At 36.3% G+C, this 19,356-nt stretch overlaps 1 protein-coding gene across 1 annotated transcript in view; it reads right to left on the reverse strand.

Moving 5' to 3' along the window:
* Nucleotides 1–959: 959 nt before the first annotated feature.
* Rassf9 (Ras association domain family member 9) overlaps nt 960–19,356 on the reverse strand; it is a 29,904-nt gene continuing 11,507 nt past the window's right edge. Inside the window, exon 2 of the mRNA XM_075954481.1 lies at nt 960–6,067. Coding sequence (XP_075810596.1) covers nt 4,807–6,067 — 1,261 coding nt within the window. The 3' untranslated portion in view covers nt 960–4,806. The remainder of the gene's footprint in view (nt 6,068–19,356) is intronic.

Here is a 19,356-nt window from a genome sequence, read left to right on the forward strand (position 1 = left end):
ATGTGTTATGCTTCATATGTCAGGATATGTAACTAAATACACACTTATTTATTCATATTTTATTTCTAGAGAAATTCATAAATTATAGTTTACATCTTCAATGTCAAAATGAATTCATGTGGGCAGCAGGCCCACAGTAATAGAAATAAGATTTCATAGTGTTCATTTTTTCAAAAAAAAATTGAACTTTATACAATGTATCCACTTTACCAAAAAGTAAATATCCAATTATATTACACAAGTGTATGAAGTGTAGCATGTACTTATCCTCATATAATAGCTTCTTCTATGTCTGACTCAGAAAAACAACATGTAAATTGCTTATTTGAAATGCAAAGATAGTCAGTGATTTTCAGACATATATTGATAATAGCACTAAAATTTCCAGTTCTTCATTTCAACAGTTATTAAAAGCACAAATTCAGCTTTATTGAGAAAATATTACCCCTCTCCTGTAACCATTGTGACATATAGAAAAGAAGGTAGTGCAAACTTATTCCTATATGCTTTGCTGGATGTTATATGAAATCTTTTAATGAAGTTTTTGGTCATGGTTATAAAGTGAGGTAGTAGACCTTATTACTTTAGTGATCAGTTATTTAAAATAGACCATCTAGAAAGCTTATTTTGAAGAGGACAATGACAAAATAAATTCTAGTAGAAAGAACCAACAAGGTCTTGAACAATCTCACATGAGATAACTCCACTTTAAAAAGAATGAAGCCATGCATAAAATCAGCACACAAGTTGGGGCATACTTCCATAACAAACTGGAACAAGAACGTACAAACCTATTAAAAAGTTGACTTTGATATTATATTCTACACATTTGTTTTGCCAAGAAATACTAACCAACCCCCCCAAAATGAATGTGCTCATTTATCTTAGCAATTATATAATTCTGCATGGCATGCAATTTGTTTGAAACCTAGCTATTGAAATAAAGAAAATACTACAGACAGGATACAATAATCTTTTATTTTTCTGAATCAGTTATAACTTGAAGAAATGAAATTTTATATTTATCACATGAAGTTCACCAAACCAGTAAGGCAATATGAAAAGAAGCAGTCCAATGTTATTTCAAAAGCTATATCAGGTTGAAACTGTATTCCTTTGTCACTAGAAAAATATGTTTTAAATATAACAATAACTCTACTCTAAAAATTTATAAAATGCAGCCACAGAAATATATTTTGTCATATACAGTGGAGGTTTAAATAAATACAAAAATAAAAATTTAATGGGTTAGAAAGGTTTTTATATAATAATACAGCATCATAATTTGCAATTAAGAACAAAAACGATGCAGAGATTTAATTTAGTATTTAAGAGTTCTGGAGTATCTACCATTTCAAACTCAATGCTATGAAAATTTCTTTTTATATATGCACAACAATTAGATGTGCATGGATTAATATAACTTGTACGAGCTAGTTAGCAATGAGCCTGAGCTATTGTTTGAGCATTTGCAAGTAATACAAGCTTTAGTGTATTTATTTGAGAGTTGGTGGTGGGACATAAAATTTCACCTACATAGATGTTATAACATTGCCATTAAATTAAAAGGCATATGAGTTGTTTTAAGTCAGAAACTCTTAATAAAATAATTGAATGTTTTTCTGACTTAAACTTTATGCAATGCATATATGTACTGAAATACCACATATTGCCCCCAATAATGTATACTTTTTATGTTAATCAAAAATTATGCCATGTAAATATTTAATATTTATTCCCTAAATTTATAGGTAGAATGCCAGTTAATATTGTTAAACCTGCTTACATGCATGTGTATATACAAATTGCACAAGTAAATATAATGTAAAAAAATCATAAAACATGTTAAAACCCTTTAGAAGTAGCAATTCACTTCACTAATGGAACAAGAACCTAAGAAGTTGGAAATAACTAATTAAGTTAGAAAGGCAAATAATAAAAGAACAAGATAAAAACTCTGCTGGGTGAGTGGAGTTAAATGGTTACGTAAATATACACAACCTAATATATGAGAGAAGCCAAAAAGAAATACATCTAACATAATAGACTAGAACTGCCAAAATGGAACACAATTGTTCAAAAGAAAAGAAGACTTAAAGTTCATTGAATGTAGGTATTTGCTGGGTGTGGTGGCGCACAGCACTTGGGAGGTTGAGTTCTACAGTGGGAGTCCCAGAACAGCCAGGGCTACACAGAGAAACCCTGTCTTGAAAATCAAAAGAAAACAAACAAACAAAAGAAAGAAAAAGGAAAAAGAAAAAACCGAGAAAGAGAAAAAGGAAAGAAAAGAAAGTCAGCAGCATTTCGGAGTAGAGTGGAAGAGGCCATCAGAGAAAGGCATGCAGAGGGTGCGCTCTGAGAACCTAGACCTGGGAAAAATAAGTATCGTCAGCTGTGGCTTGCCTCTTCTAGCCGCATATGGCTAATTTGTGATTAATCTGCTAGGCTACTTAAGGGTTTGTAATTCACTAAGTTTCTCAAGATAATTAAAGCATTAAACTTTCAAGTCCTGTATTTATAAGCTTAACCATCAATTGAACAATAAATAGCATAGGATCCATGAGATCATTCATGATTTCTATCTGCATAAATAGGGTTATATTGAACTCTATTAGAATTTCACAGTGGAAACTAATTACTGTGTGACTTAGTGTAACAATCAAATATAGAAATATATTTTAATAATGAAAGAAAAGTGTAAACGCTACAAGGAGTCTAAGAAATCGGCATTCTACAATGTGTTTTAGACATTCTTAAAAGTAAAATGCAAAGAGAAAGGTGGATCTCTGTGAGCTCATTTGATGTCAGCCTGATCTACAGAGCGACTACCAGGATAGGCTCCAAAATGACAGAGAAAACCTGTCTTGAAACCCCCCTGCAGTGAAATCCTGTGACAATTCTTAGCATGACTGTTTTTGAATTTAGGTACTGCTATCCAGCTGCATACTATGATGTACAACATTTATATTCTTCCTGAATACAAACTCCAAAAAGAAAGCTTTCATTTCAGGGAGACATGGAGCCAAATGACTTATCATTTATGAAAGTCTTCTGAATTTGATCTCTATTGGTAACAATAAATATGTTCTATACTTTAGTGTATGTTTTATTGACCTAATGGACTGTCAACCAGGTGAACTTCCCTTTCACAAATGGCTGCTCCATTCTTTCTTTAAAAATATCATTTATGTGAATGTGATTATTTATTACTTATTCCAGTATTTCCATGGAATAGAAATTCTTATTGTATGACCTGAAATTATATATTTTTTTTAAAGAAATGGTAACATAGGTGCTTCCCAGATGTAAAACTTTATGGAAATTCAGGCATCTTCCCAAAGATACAGGAAGCAAGTAAAGCATAGGGTGGGGTGTGGGGAGGCACGACATTTGGAAAGAGCCAACTAAAGACTTTGAGCCCACAATAAAACTGATAAAATCTTTAAAACTTTCAAACTTTAAAAGAGAAAACAGTTAAAGGTTGCATCAATTTGTATAAAAGAGAAATGTTCTAGGAATAATACCTAATGCACACATACTATAAATACATCAACTAACATGTCTACTTTATGTAGTCTGACCTGCGTGAAATTGGCCAACTCAAGAAAACTAAGGTACATCGGTATTCAGTTCACGACAAAATAATGAATTAATTATTTTGGCTCTGATGACATTCTGCCTTGGCTTTGAAGAAGGGAGAAGGAAAAGAGAGGTATGAAGAAAAAATAAGCTAGGAGGGGGGCAAATGTCTGTTTTAAAATCAAGCAAAACATTCTAATTGAGAGTGAAGACAGAATCCAGATAATCCATTCAATCTCTTGAATTTCCCTTAGTGTGCTTAGGACAGCTTAAAAGTTCTGAGCTCTTTTAACCACCCTGGAAATCCTGACAGCTGGCTTACAGGATACTAGAATAAACATTCAATTCTACTCTGTTCACAGAGGAAAAAAAAAACTGCTATATACACAAAGGACAGTAAATTCCACTTCAATGTACGCAGTTGGGAGGGTATAAATACAATTATGACTGAGTTCTTCAGTAACCTACACTCTAACTTCCAAAATAATGAACCTACAGCATTGTTTGATAGACGATCTAATGGGTAGATAGGAAGAACTTATGTATAGTTGGTGATCATGTTGGATATGCTTACGGGGAAGAAAGCTGAGTGTCTGTAGCACTTGACTTTGCCACTTCTGTGCCCAAACTGGTTCACTGTCAGGAATTATGCATGTCCCAACAGCTTCCTGTCCCTTAGACTTAAACAGACAGCAGCCAGAAAGCGACACACATACACACACACACACACACACACACACACACACACACACCAAATACATTTTACAACCTGACAATTGAAAAAGCAAGATTTGAATTAATCCATCTAGGACACATGCAACATAGGAGCTGACCTGTACTTTATAGACTTTAAACATTCTAATGATTCAATGTTGTCAGCTTGCAGCATGGATTGTTTGATGAACAAAGTTGAGAACTGTTTTCAAGTTCATGTCCTTCCTGTCTCATGTGGGGTAATGGTCAATCAATTCCCATTGCATTGTCTCTGTGTTATGTAACCACAGACTAGATCTCGTGCATCCCTAATACACAGTTCATTGCTTGAACCTGTAATTAAGTCAAATTGGAAGCACTATATGTAAATGAACAACGATGTTCACTAGCTTTTTATTTATTAACTACTAGATATTTTAGCACGGTTTACACTTTCACAGAGTCATATATGGAACAGAGTTTCTCATTCAATCACACAAAACATGAGTAGTTGTCAGAAAGAAGGCATCTGAGTTATGTGGACAACAGCAGAACATCGCCCAGAGTCGTTTCAGAGTCCTGGCTGTGGTTGGAGCTGATGCCAGTATCCGAATCTGTGTCATTTGTGTATGTGTTCAAAACCCCTGGAGTTAATGGAGGGATCTCCTCGCCGCTGCTGGGAGCGCCGGATTCCTTTCCTCTATTTTCTTTTAGCTGGCATCCATCTTTGTTGCTAAGGTGAAGCGAACTGAACTCCTTGGCTAGGAGTTCGTATTCCCTTGCTTTCATCTGAAGCAGTGAGTCACTGTATTTAATCTCTTTCTGGATGCCACTCAAGTGAGAGTGGATTTTCAGACCAGCCTTCATGCTCTTCTCCAAATCGCACTTCACGTTCTCCAAATCAGAGTTTTCGAGTTCCCAGGCCGCTGCCCCCTCTGGATCTTCACTTCCGTCGATGGCCGAGCTCTTCACCTCTCTCTCAATTTCCGCGGAGAGCTTTTCGATGAGCACCCTGTAGTATTGCAATCGTTCCTCCAGCTGTGCCATCCCCTCGCTGTCGTTCAGGTCCATCGGAGCCTGGCTGTCCTCAGGTGGAAAATCTAGCTTTGGCTCATTTTCGCTGAACCTGGGCATTAAATACGCCTCCTGAACGTAATTGTCCCCATCATGCCCTACCCGGTCCAGGTGGATCTTAGCTTCACATTTTTCAATTTCCATATCTAACTCTTTCATTCTTTGTACTTGCTGGTGAATGGTGTGATCCTGAGAAATGATTAGATGAACTAAAGTCTCCATGTGGTCTCGATCGTGAGAAACCGTGTCCTGCTTGATTTTCGCCAGTTTCCGAAAGGTTTTCCTGACAATGCGTTTTTGTTTATCCGGTGGTAAAGTTTTCATGTAATTGGCCGGGCTGAGCTCCCATGGCTTCTCACTGTTTTGCACAAGTTTAGTTTCAGCCGTCCTCCACAGTGGAACAGGGAGGAAAGCGTCAGCTTTAACCAAAACAAACTGCATATTGGCTTGCTCATTTCCCCAAGCCTTCCACAACTTGAGGATCCTCGTCAGGGGAGGAAGGGCCCGCTCTGAGCCCCTCCACTTCTCCACGATGCAGTAGTCGCTGGGCTTGCCCAGAAGAAATCGCTTCTCTCCAAAGGTAGCTTCATGCTCCTCCAGCAAAGCCTGGATGACGTCGGTGGAGGTGGTGCGTTTAGTTAATCCACAGACAATCTTTTCCTCCTGGCAAACCCAAACCACAATTTCCTTCTCTTCGGAATCCATGTCCTTAGTTGGAGATCTAAAAGGAAAACAAAGAGCATTATATTTCTGTCATCACCTGTGTAAACTCAGAATGATGGTTTAACATTAATGCCTTTTCTTGCCTCTGCTTTTAACGAGGGACATAATTTGACATCGTTACTGCAGAATAGGAAGATGTGCTCAAAGATAGGAATGTGAAGCTTTTGGATTTTTATCCAATTGCATTTCTAGCTGGTTATGGGAAGGATAAATTGTCACTGAAAACATGTGGAATGTTTTCTTTTTCATTTAGTCTTTTAAAATTACTCTTGGCTTGTTCACAGAACAGATACAGTGATAATAATGGTTGGGACCATGTCAAAGGAAGACATAAGATGAGGCATTTCCCTTTATGCAGGAGTCTTAAGGTTAGAGTATATAAGCAGGAACGATCAGATTAGGTACTTTGTAGATCCAAAAATAGTTAGCTCTGTGATTTTATATTATATTCAATGCAGCCATTCTTTCATCGAGCAAGTGCTTATGTCAACTCTATACAAGTATGGTTGACATCACTGCAGAAATGGTAACAGGGAGTAATAGCGATAAACAAAGTAAACAAAGGCGATGTTTATGCAGGAATCTGTTACAAAAGTGGTATCATGTATCAAGTTTTGCATTGCTGTGTCAACGTATCTGGCATAGACCATTCAAGGAAGGAAGGAGTCACTCAGTTTCAGCTGCTGCGTTGTAAGGCTTGTTTTCATATACTTGGGAAGAACACCATGGTTGTGTATGGGACATATGGAGTGAGGAACCTGGTAGACAGGGAATAGAAAAACAGCTTATAATGTGATACAAACACAAAACAGATTTCTAACAGGAAGGAATCGTGGTCCTGAAGACGTGCCCTAAATGATCAACGTCCTTCACCCAGGACCACCTCCCACCACCCTATACAAGAGTGTTGGGGAAAGGATGAAAAGATAATGGTTTAAAGAACTATTTTTTTTAGATGCAGAAATATTAGGAAGTGATTGGAGTTGGAATATGCATGCTCATAGATTTGGTAGCATATTCTCTTTTTGCTATTGAGGGAACTGGTGCATTAGTTTGGTTTTGATTACTAGCTAACAAAATAATTGAAACAGACTACTTTCTAAAGGGGAACAAAGGTTTATTGTGGCTTACAGTTCTAAATGCGTACAGCCTAGGGATGTCATCTCATAAGGACTTCTTGCTGATAAAAATCCCAAAGTATCATTGAGCATCCTGTGGCAAGACATGGAGAGGGCACATGGCCATATGTAGCCACCCCCTATCCTTGCACATGCAAGGATATGCAACCTTAATCACGTCCTTAAGATTATATTTCTGAACACCATAGTTACATAAATTATCCATTCCCTTGTTACTGTAAATATAGGGCAGAAATAAACCATTGCATGCCTTCAAATGTAAATTAAAATATTTAGAAGTGTTTAATCAAGAGGTAGATAAAAACAGTTTTCTTGAGTTAAAAAGTAAGGGGACTGTATAACTGCTAATAGTCACTTTGGAGAACTGTTGAAACCACATTTCCATTGTGAGTGCCAGCCACATGGACTGTGTCTTTCGCAATTCCTTTCAAAAGAACGCTAGCAAATCGGTGATACAATTTATACTCCGGTGTGATTTATGATGCTGTGAGTGATTTGTTGTGCGAGTTAAGGCGAATTATTCATCGCATTATGTAATGATGCTGAAGCACATCCTCGATGAAGAAGTTACCAAAGACATTGTCAGCCTTCCATGCAGCACTTCAAATGTACAATGTTTATGTTTTAGAAGCAAAACTCACTAATGCTCATCTATGGATTTTCTTTCATGTGGAATACACATCTCACTGTAGCTATTTACTTCTGAGATGGAGAGGAAGAAAAATTTGACACTAGAGCCAAATAAAGACCAAACTCATTCCCTAGTAGAGGACTTAGGAAAATGAAATGTTCAACTTTAGAAAGTAGAATTTATATCATCACCTGAAATCTATATCGGATTTTGACAAATCTCTTGCAAAATCTTTTCACTCAGTAATTCGTGTTGAATAATATATTTAAAAAGAAGTGTGGTATTCTGACTATGGTTATAGTTCATTGACTTATTATGTGCCATGCAAACTGCAATAAAATTCAGAATGACAAAAAAATTACATTCTTACTCATAGAGGAAAAAGTCCACAGCAATATGCAAAATGAAAACAAGTGTGTTCTCAAAGGAAGTAATTGACCAATTACTATCTGTGTTATGGCAATACAGTATAAAGTAGCTGTAAATAATCTTTTATTTATGCATCTTAGCCATGCACATACAATACTAAAAATTACCGCAAATGTTTTAATGCTTTGCAGTTAAGTGTTGTTTACATCAGCTTTGATAATTTTAAAGGCAGTCGCTCATTCTACATTTCTGTTAATTACAAGTTATTTATGTGATTTTTCATAAAGATATATAAAATATAAACATTAGTTTTAGTCTTATTATCAACATTAATTGATTGTACAAGTAACTACAATATTTAAACAAATAAAAAATTTAAGTTATTTTTTTAAAATAACTTTGCAAAAGTAGGTAACAAATCTGTCATGACTTGGCTGTGTTTTGTCATGTATAAAGGGTATTTTGTTGCTGGCTTGGGATTTTGAAAACGAGTTATTCTCTGACTGAGTTTCGATTCACCCACTTGACAAATATTTCCTAATCACCTTTTCTATGGAGCCGTACAAGATACAAAGACAAGAATGACTTACAAGACTCTCTGGCACACTATGGGAAACAGGAGTTGGGTTGGAATGTGCACACTCTCAGTGACAGATCTACTACTAAGTTCCTTCATATAGCAAGTATATTCAAATGCTTCACTGCTGAGGAATAATGATGGTCCTTAGTGTTTCCCAAAATTAAAAAAAAAAGGATCAAAATTAAAACAGAGTCAAAATAAACATCCACAAACATTAAGCCACACTAGAATTCTTAATATTTCTTTAATACATAATTGAATTGTGTTCCTTGAATAGTACAAAATTTAGTCGCCTGATATGGATAAAAAAAATTTAATTCTGACACATTAGAAAGAAGGGCTTGTTTCTTAATTTAGTTTACACTGGAGTTCAGGTCTAGCATACCAGTTTTTGGAAATGTGCTCTCTGGTGAAAGCCCTGTTATCTACAAATATATGCATAACAAATGGTTGAAAATACAAACTTAATGTGATAACCTGGTTTGTGATGTAACATAACAAACAATGCAGTTGTAGCACTTGAGACTCAAGATGATTTTGCAAGGCATTGCTATATGAAAATACAAATGTGTAAATACATGACACTTCTGAGATGTACTTTGTGTTGGTTTTGCTCTCTGGTTTGGAGAGCATTAATCAGACTCTATTGCTGCGACAGAATGCCTGAGAAAAGAACACAAGAGGTGAAGGATTTATGTTGCCTCATGGATTAAGAAACTACAAACCATGATCGGGTGGCTCCATTATGTCTTAGAATTGGTGAGGTAACTCATCATGGTGGAGAGGACTCAGTAGAATAGAGATGCCCATCTCATGAAGCCAGGAAGTAGAGAGCAAAAGGGAAGACGTAGGTACCAGGAGTAAACATCAAGTGTGTACCCCAAATGTTCTATCACCTCAATTTGTCCTTAGCATCATATCTATGAACTCACAAAATAGTGTAATATAGATGAAATTAGAACCCTCACAGTTCAGTGAAGTTTTAATGATTTGAGCCACAAGTATATTTGTAAGTCACATCATATACAGACTTACAGGTCCTAAGGACATTACAACCAATTTTATTGTTTTTAATTTAGAATAGCTCAGAGTCTAATTCGTGTGTGAGGTCCATCTACCTATGTGTTGCTTTTATTGGCTAATGAATAAAGAACTGCTTTGAGACCATGGCAGGGAAGAACAGATCTAGGGAAAGCTGGACTGTATGCTGGGAGCAAGGAGGCAGAGGCAGAGAGAAGCCATGTAGCCCCACCAGAGCCAACTGAAACATTAGCCAGTAAGCCACAGCCACGTGGTGATATACAGATTAATAAAAATGGGTTAAATTAATATGTAAGAGTAAGCCACTAAGAAGCTAGAGCTAATGGGCCAAGCAGTGTTTTAATTAATATTGTTTCTATGTGATTATTTCAGTTCTGGGTGGCCAGGACAAACAAGTGGCCTCCTTACTACATCTAATGATTCACTTCAAGTTGGTGTTTGTATCTTAGCACTATTTGTAAAGAGAATCCCTCTCTTTATACTTATATGATTCTCTGGATTTGGATGTACAATATTGAGTGTTAGGTATTTTATGTGATGTCTGTCATAAACTAGGAACACAAAATATTCCCTCATTAATAATTAAATTTAGAGCCACAAATTTCACTCAGTTAGGATGGGTTGGCTTAGAAATTCAAAATTTATACTGTCAAACATTCCACTGAAAAAGTCCTGCTAATAAAGCACAAGAAGATAAATTAAAAACTTAAGTCTTGAAGTCACAAACTAAAATGAAGTGAAATACTTATATATACTTATATATGGCATTACAACGCCAAATAGATTGCCCTAAACTTTGTCTTTATACAAGGTGCTGCATGTAAATCAGAAGGAACTGAAGGTGAATGGATAAACTGACCTTAGTTTTTAGTTATCCAAATGGATCAAACATTGAAATTGGTATGTAGAAGTAAAGAACATATTTTCTTAAAGGAATATAGCAGACAACAATACAGTTAAATGTGAATATATACAGCTTACCAGTATAACTTTTTACTTCACAGAGAACCAAATTTCAAAACAATAAGAATCAATAGAAATGACTAAGAATAATTACTTTATACAGTATGTTTGTCACTCAAGTATTGCATAGAAACACTATGATATAATCTACACGTAATTGCAACATTTGGAACTCTCGAAAAAAAAAATTTCTGTGGATTCTATACAAAAATTCTTCATTTTTCTAGGTCTGCCTGGAAAGTATGATATGGATACAATGTACAGGACTGGTTTGAAATGAAACGTTTTTGTCACTTTAACCTCTGTAGAACACGTCTTTATGCTTGAAATTCAGACACTTTATGACGTCTTTTATATTCCTGACATTTGTGCTAAAAATTGTGATAATCTTATTGAAAGATAGTGAGCTGAGGAGCATTGGGGGTGAATCAGTACTGACTGGTTCCCAAAGGCCAATCTCTACTTCTGTCTTATTACTGTAATAGATTTTAAGCTAAACATTCATCGGACGTCTGATGATCTGTCACACCAGATGACATCTCAAAACATACTGTCCATGTTGACATGTCCTACTAGTTTACACATCAGTTGCCACACACTATTGACATCTACTGTGTAGAGACCAGTAACACAACGTCCTACAATTCACGAAAGGGTCCCTTGCAGCAAGAACTGTCCCATCTAAAATGCCAATGACACTGTTTAAAGCATAGGCTTTTCGATTGTGAATCAAAACTCATAGTCTTGAAGAAACTGGATGCAAGAGGTCAAAAAAATTGGCAGTAATAAGAGTTTTTGTAATGTGCAATAACGTCAAATTAGTTAGACTCAAGCATAAAATGGATCTAAGGTGCTTCACTGTAGTCTTGGTTCTGAACACACAAGCTTACTTGGCACCCTGTATGAGGTCACTCTACACAAGGGTAACTGTTGCTAAGAGAGGCACATGACTTATATTAAACATGAACAATTGATAGATATAAATTTTGATTTTTTTAAGAAATACAATAATTTGATTATGAAAACATACTTTTGCTCCTACCAAAATTCCTGAGTATGTATCTCTGCAGTGTACTTTATTAAAATGTTCGGTTTCAAATCTTCCTCTTCTAGTTGCTGACTTCAATTTCATATAAAGTTACATGAATTTTGACTTGGGGTGAAGAAGGACTTTCTAACAATTTCTGAAATATTTCATAAACATACTTCTTCCATTCCACACGATGTGTTTATGAGAAGCTGCCCTGTCAGCATTGATGCTTATCACTGAATGCCCATCAAACCTGAAAGGTATACTTCACATCCTATACAAATAGTCAAAAAAATTCTAATTTCAATTAATTTTTCTTTGGTTTTTCAAGACAGGATTTCTCGTGTAACTGCCCTGGCTTTCCTGCAACTCCCTTTGTAGACCAGGCTGACCTCAAACTCAGATCCTCTTTCTGCCTCCTGAGTTCTGGGATTAAAGACATGTGCCTACACTGCCTAGCTTAACTTTAATTTTTAAGGCAAAATAAACAGATCCATATTATTAGTGTGAAAATTTCCATATATGTTAATAAATAGTTAAATATAGACAAGTATAGAAAATAATATTTTAAACAAACTGTCTTTATGCTTTATAGCCAGTAACATTTGACTTTAACAAATACATAGAATATTGACAGATTTTGGCCATATAATATTTGTGGGGGGAAAAGTAGTTGGGGTGGAAAGTGTTTAGGAAATCCTAGTTTAGAGGGCTCATTGCTTTCACGATTTATCTAAGCTACACCTCTATCCATTTTTATTTTCTTTCCTATGGACTCTAGCAGAAAAAAAATGCATAAAAGCAAAAAAAAAAAGAGGTGACATTATTAGTCTCACACAGTAAAAACAAATGTTGATGAATGTTAGTGCTCTATTAACATAAGGTAACTTTGTCCCCTTTTCCATTCCATGCTAACCTTTTCCATGTAGACATTCTGTTAACCCTTAGCTGACTGGAAGAAATATGTCTTTTGCATTTTGATGCTGTCAAAACACACTCAAAATAAAACTATGCTAGTTGATGGAAAACCCTGGTTTTACACCGTCTCAAAGCTTCCTTCTTCGTTAGGAAAGAACATCGGGCTAGTAAATATGGAGCGTGGGTTGTAAGGTGAAAGGAGATGTGTGGGTACGGAGTTATGGGAATAAACAAGGACACCTGGGTGATGGCTGTCTGTGGTAGGAGTCATTGGAATGTGTGAGCATTGTGCTGCTCTCTCACACTTTCCCCAAACCCTAGCCTGCCCGAGACAGAGTGAACAAGCAAGATTATGGTGAAGGGGATTTCCAAGCTCACAAAATTTATGCGAAGAGGAAGACAAGATAAAATTCCTGTGGCATTTATAGGATGAAATGGAAATATCCAGCTACAACTGCAGGAATTATGATTATTTTTTCTCACCTGTTACTATTTGAGTTGTAAGAATGTTAAACAGGACCAGATAAATCAATGAGCCACAGCCTTCATGGAACATCTCAGCAATAAAGCTATAATGAATGTAGCATTGTTTCTTTTCTGTTAATCAAAAGATATCACGTAAAAGTATTCTTCCTTATTTATTCATTTAATTGTGTGTGTGTGTGTGTGTGTGTTTCTATATGTCTGTGTGTTTACAACATCTTACATATTTGTAGGACAGGGGACAATGTGCCAGAGTTAGTTCACTTCTTCCAACATGTAGGTCCCAGAAATCAAACTCAAATATCAAGCACGGAGCAGATGCCTTTACCCTTTGAGTCATCTCCCTAGGCCCTGGATCCTAACACTGTTTTAACATAATTGTTCACATGAGTTGCACTATCAACAGTGACTACTCATTTTTGTCTTTATCTGTTGGGTGTGAAGTGAGGGTTTTTGGTTTCTATATTGTCAGCCTTTTGGTTTGGGGTAAAAAAAAATCACAGTGTAGCATGTAAAGGAGAATGCAAATATAAATGGATTTTACTCAAAATTCCATTTCATAAGGAAGTGAAAATTGCCTTCATAGATTTAAAAACAACAACAAAGCAGAATTATTACAACACAAAGTCACTTCTCAGGATCCACAGTTCTTGTTTTGTAGACCTCATAGCTCAGAGATGACAAATCCCAAAAATGTTTTAGCTGCTCTGTAAAGTGGTACAAGATTGGCAGATCTCCCTTGCACTTTCTACCATAGTCTTTGAATGATTCCAAAATACCTATGTCTTAAAGATATCATGCAAGCATTTTGATAAACTGTCTTGTGTGGAGAATAATGACAATGGGAATGAAGAAGTCTGTGTATGTTCATACTAATGCAATTGTTTTTGTAATGCTTTAGACATAGATATGTAGATGGTTTAATTCATGGACGCAAAAGCCTCTAATATGCTAAGTTGAATATGTTATTTACTGTTACATATCCAGTATTCTGAAGAACACAAAATAAATGTTTTAGAAAAAATAACTTTAAGGAATCATAGAGCAGGAAACATGTTTGACATGTCTTTGGTGGGTATGTGTACATATTTTCCATGTTGCATGTGTATGAACATGCATTTGTGGGGACGTATGTGCACCCTTTTGCAAGTGTGTGCATGTGGAAGCCAAAAGTTGACATCACTTGGTGCCTTTCCCAATTATTCTCCACAGTATTTATTGAAGCAGGGTTCCAAGGATCTGGACAACCTACCTAGCCTACTGTGGGACTCTCAGTCTCTGACTCATGACTGCTGAGATGACAAATGGCTGCCACATTTGCTATGTGGGTACTGGGGCTCCAGAATCAGGTCCCTATACTTGTACAATAAGTACTTTATCCACCAAGTCATCTTTCCAGTCCAAATTGCAGATTTTAGTGACTCATAATTTTTTAGTTACTTTGAGCATAAAAAAGCCAAATGGCCATGACAGTTACAAAATCTTTTCAAAGAGGCCTTTCTCACCTTATTACGCCCAAATCCACTATTAACTCCCACGAGAAACGAGGTCTAGGTTTTGAATTTTTTAAATATTTTAACATGTCAATAAACAAGAGAATGAGCCTATATGACAAGATTCAGAAACAATATTATGAAAGCAACTAAAGAATAACAAAGTACTAAGCACAGACTCAAACATGGTGAGAAGTTATAGAGAAACATATGGCTCTAACCAAAACTTTTAATTCTTTAAGGAATCCAGAAATAAACCCTGGTACAGTTATAGGCAGTTGTCAGCGCCTGATTTGGGTGCTAGGGATGAAGCTCAAGTTCCTCTGCAAGAGCAGCATACCATCTTAACTGCTGATCCATCCCATTGGCACCAAGAACACTGAAGTCCTTTGAATAAAGAAGAAGCTCCCTAAATTAAGATATATGCCCATATAAACTGGTTTTGAGGTGGTAAATCCAGATCTATTTCACTTAAAAAGCTTAAAATATTGAGAGTGACAAAATCAGTTTGGATGCTTAACAGCAATTAAAATGTCACAGTTACTTTCAAACCAGAAGTTTATAATTTCTACCTCAATAGCACTTTTTCCAAGCATTGTGGGTTGTCAACCCGCAACTGTGATTAGTTTATCTGGCTCATTTCACCAGCTTTATCATTATTTCATGAGAGAAACGTGTACTTGATCACAATAAGACCAGTTAGATTTGTTATATATCTAGAAACTTATAGGTAAAACTTCATGAGGACAAATATTAAATGTGCAAAAAAATTAAAAAGTTAAACCTTTGTAAATCTATTCGACCGTTCCGTTTTGATAATTACCTCGAAATAGCCTATGCATTTGAAACACAGCGTATAAGTTATAATTTGCACCTGCGTTCATTTGTTAGGTAAACTGTAAGGGATGTGCTGGAATGCTGAGACGACCGTGCACACAGGAAGCGGAGGCAGGAACATCAGAAGCTTGAGACTGGTCCAATAACAAACAAAGGTGACGGGTTTACTTTTCTATTCAGGAAATTGTCATAGAGCAGGGAAGTAAAAGCTTTGTGGAAAGATATCCATTTCCTCATCGCCTTTCTGCGCTTACGTGATGGCTTTGCTCAAACAACAGTATAATAATAACACTGAACAGATGCTTATTGTGAGCTCTGTCTGCACCTTTCCAAATCATTTTCACATTTTTATTTATTTAATCCTCCTCGCAAAGTAATGTTGTCCTACCGCTGTGCCCGTTTTACAAAGGAGTAAGAACAGTCATTTCATATCAAACTATTTTATTCAAAGTTATATTTCTCATCATATTGACTTTTTATACAAACTCTTCTCTACAACACAGTCTTCTGTTGCATATGAATCAGTACTTTGTCTTAAACAACTACTGCTTACCCTAGACTTGGGATCTAAAAGTGAAAGACATCATTCTAGGAGCTAAGAGTGCTTCTTAAACTTGTAAATATTTTAAGTTCCTAAAAGGAGAAAAATTCTCTCATAACCCATGGATATTGTCTGACTGAATATGAGTGTCCATAAAGGCTTATTGAAACCCAGTCATGATTGCTCATTTACATCCTCTCTCCGGTTTCCTCCCCTCTACAAGGGCCAAGCTAATTAGCAGAGAGAGAGAGCTGATGGCTCACAAACTCTAAGACATTTATTACCCAGCCCTTCCCACAGAACTTTTGCCGACTCATGAACAAACACAAGGAAATTCTTGACTTTAGAAATCCGAGAGCAAGTAACCTGGTACAGTTTCACTGTAAACCCAGGAAAAGAAAAACAGAAATTATAATGCTTTCTAAACTAGTTGGTATTCTAGGCACAACTCAGAAAATTCATGATCTGCACAAAACACTTTCAGCACACAAATTCAGCTACCTTCTTTACTCCAAATATTGAACCGTATCATTTGCCTTCTTACTGAATATTTAATAAGAAATTAAGATAAACCTTGATATATTGTATGAAAATAACATGATTTTAGTCTGATGTTATAGAATATGCTGATGGGTTGCTAATTTTAAAACATTAACCTGTTGGCCAGGCGGTGGTGGCACATGCCTTTAATCCCAGCACTCGGGAGGCAGAGGCAGGCGGATCTCTGTGAGTTCGAGACCAGCCTGGTCTACAGGACTGGCTCCAGGACAGGCTCCAAAGCCACAGAGAAACCCTGTCTCAAAAAACCAAAAACGAAAAAAAAAAAAAAAACCATTAACCTGTTGACTAACACTCCTGAAGTGAATTGCGGGCCTTTGTATGTTTTAGAAAGTGTTGAATTTAATTTTAATATGGTGTAGAAACAGATATATTCCCTATGCTTCCCAGTATTTAAGAGTTATATTGGACTGTTAATTTTATTTCTTTCCCCCCTCTCTTCTTTTCTTCTTGCTTACTTGCTTTTATTTTATTTTTTCTTTTGAGACAGAGGTTCACTGTGTAGTACCAGCTGGTCAGCTCACTGTGTAGACAAGGTTAGCTCAAAACTCACAGAGATTATTCTATGATACCTATGTTTAGAGTGTTGGGATTAGAGCATGCACTTCCAAGGCCAGTTGTTTTGAGATTTTCTGTGCTATCTCAAAAAAAATGTTTTAAATTAAGTAAATATGCTATACCTGCATTAGAAATATTTATGATAAATGATGATTATTATTGACTGTTTAAAAGTATACTTACCCATCTACAAACTCACAAAATGGAATCTGATAAAAGTTAAAATTAATCAAGCACAAACAAGCAAGTCAACTCTAACCCACAGTCTCTTTTGGGCTAATTAGACTCAGTGTGAAGCAAAAGCTAGCTACAGCAACTCAGAGCAAAGCCCTGCCAATTGTAAGAGACAAACACTGACCCTTCCCTGCTAAGAATCCATGTCCTTCCTGAGGTCATAGAGAAATATGAATCAGTGGTGTTTTGAAATGAAGCATAAACCCTACAAAACCTCCTCCACACATAGACCATTAGTATTTTTATTAAAATGCTTTGAGAATTAAATGTTCTGTAGAAAACTTAAGTTTTCCATGACAAGACAGGAGAACAAAATATTAATGGAGATAAATGCAAAGAAGATGGCTCTGAACCGTCCATTTGGCACATGCCTGTGTGAACACTTACTAGTTTTATGCTCCAGTAATGTCCACTTAAGTTTTGAGGGAAACTATAAGCAAGCCATGCAGAAGAGAGCCCTTGACATTCCGCGGTGGCAGTGTAGGATTGGAACATGATCCCCAAACACAGGGAAAGGGAAGGGAGTGTATGAAGAATGTGCATCGAAGACTACTGGAGGGTAAGTAAACTGAGCTCAGTGTTTGGATTCCAGAAATTGATTTTAATCAAAATGTAAATATTTAACATTAGTATTTACCAGGCAAAGCCCTGAGAACATGTTAAATCTTTTTGTCCATTCCAGTGTGTACTTCCCAGGGTTAACTCTGTCTCTATCTGGAAAGTAAAGTTTCCTGATTGATTTGTATTGTAGGGAAAATTATTTCATACCAACAGAACATGTTGTCTGTAGGAAAAGCTATCCAACCTGAATGTTGTCTTTACTGAGGGCTGTAGGTATTTGAACATTCTTCATTAGTTTTCTTTTTGAGAATCCCAACCAATAACTGATTATGCTTTCAAAGTAGCGGGTTCTTCCTAAGGATGATAGCGTGAAGCAGTCTATGCCTGTGTGGTTCTCTCTGCCCAACACGGTACATCAAGGCAGGTTTGTCATCAAAGAAAAATCTCAGGAAACATTCCAAAGGAAGAGAGTGGAGGTTGAAAGCCTCCATGTACCTCCATAGAATATCTTTTTATCACATTGGTCCTTTCTTTCTTTGTTCTTTTTTTCTTTAATTGTTTCTTTCTTTCTTTCCTTCTCTCTCTCTCTCTCTCTCTCTCTCTCTCTCTCTCTCTCTCTCTCTCTCCCTCTCTTTCTTTCTTTTTGAGCCACAGCAAGACCTACTGAAGGAGGGAATGAAGGAATATAAACATTTTCTTTTTGAAATGAACTATAAGGATTTGGTGGCTATGTGGATTTCATGTTCCAAGTGTAGAATACACAAGGCCTATGGAAAGTTGACATTAGAATCAAAGAAAATAAATAGAAGAAAGACTACATAACAATGGTGTCCTAGAAGCCAAGAATGAGAGGGCTTCAGGACAGCTTGAAGAAGTCACAACCCATTATGAAAGGTGGAGTCATGTGAATGTGAGTTCTGGGAACGGCTACTGACTTTGGCAATTAGAAGTTACCTGATAAGGAGAAGAAAGTTGTCTTTTCTGGAATGAGTTGGGGGGCAGGCACTTTGGGTTGAGTTAAAGAGATCATGGAATGTGATGAAGTAGAGAAAGTAATTATAGTTTGTAGTTTGGATTTGTGTAAGAAAGATAATTGAGGTGAAGATGCCATTAAATGGTAGAAGTGGTAATGTGTCAGTTAATAAAAATTGAAGAAAAAGAGACAGAAGACAGGAAGAATTTAAGCAGAGATAATCATCAAGCCAAGCTGTAGGGAATGTGGAAGCAAAAAAATATGAGTATATCTAGAGCTTAAACTCTCCACATTAATAAATGGACACGCAAATCATAGGAGCAGATAACTGATGTTTCAACCTTTTTAACTAGTTTTTCCTGATCTGTCTCCGCATCA

Source organism: Microtus pennsylvanicus, chromosome 20, assembly GCF_037038515.1.
Source record: "Microtus pennsylvanicus isolate mMicPen1 chromosome 20, mMicPen1.hap1, whole genome shotgun sequence".
In the NCBI taxonomy this organism is placed as follows: Eukaryota; Metazoa; Chordata; class Mammalia; order Rodentia; family Cricetidae; genus Microtus; species Microtus pennsylvanicus.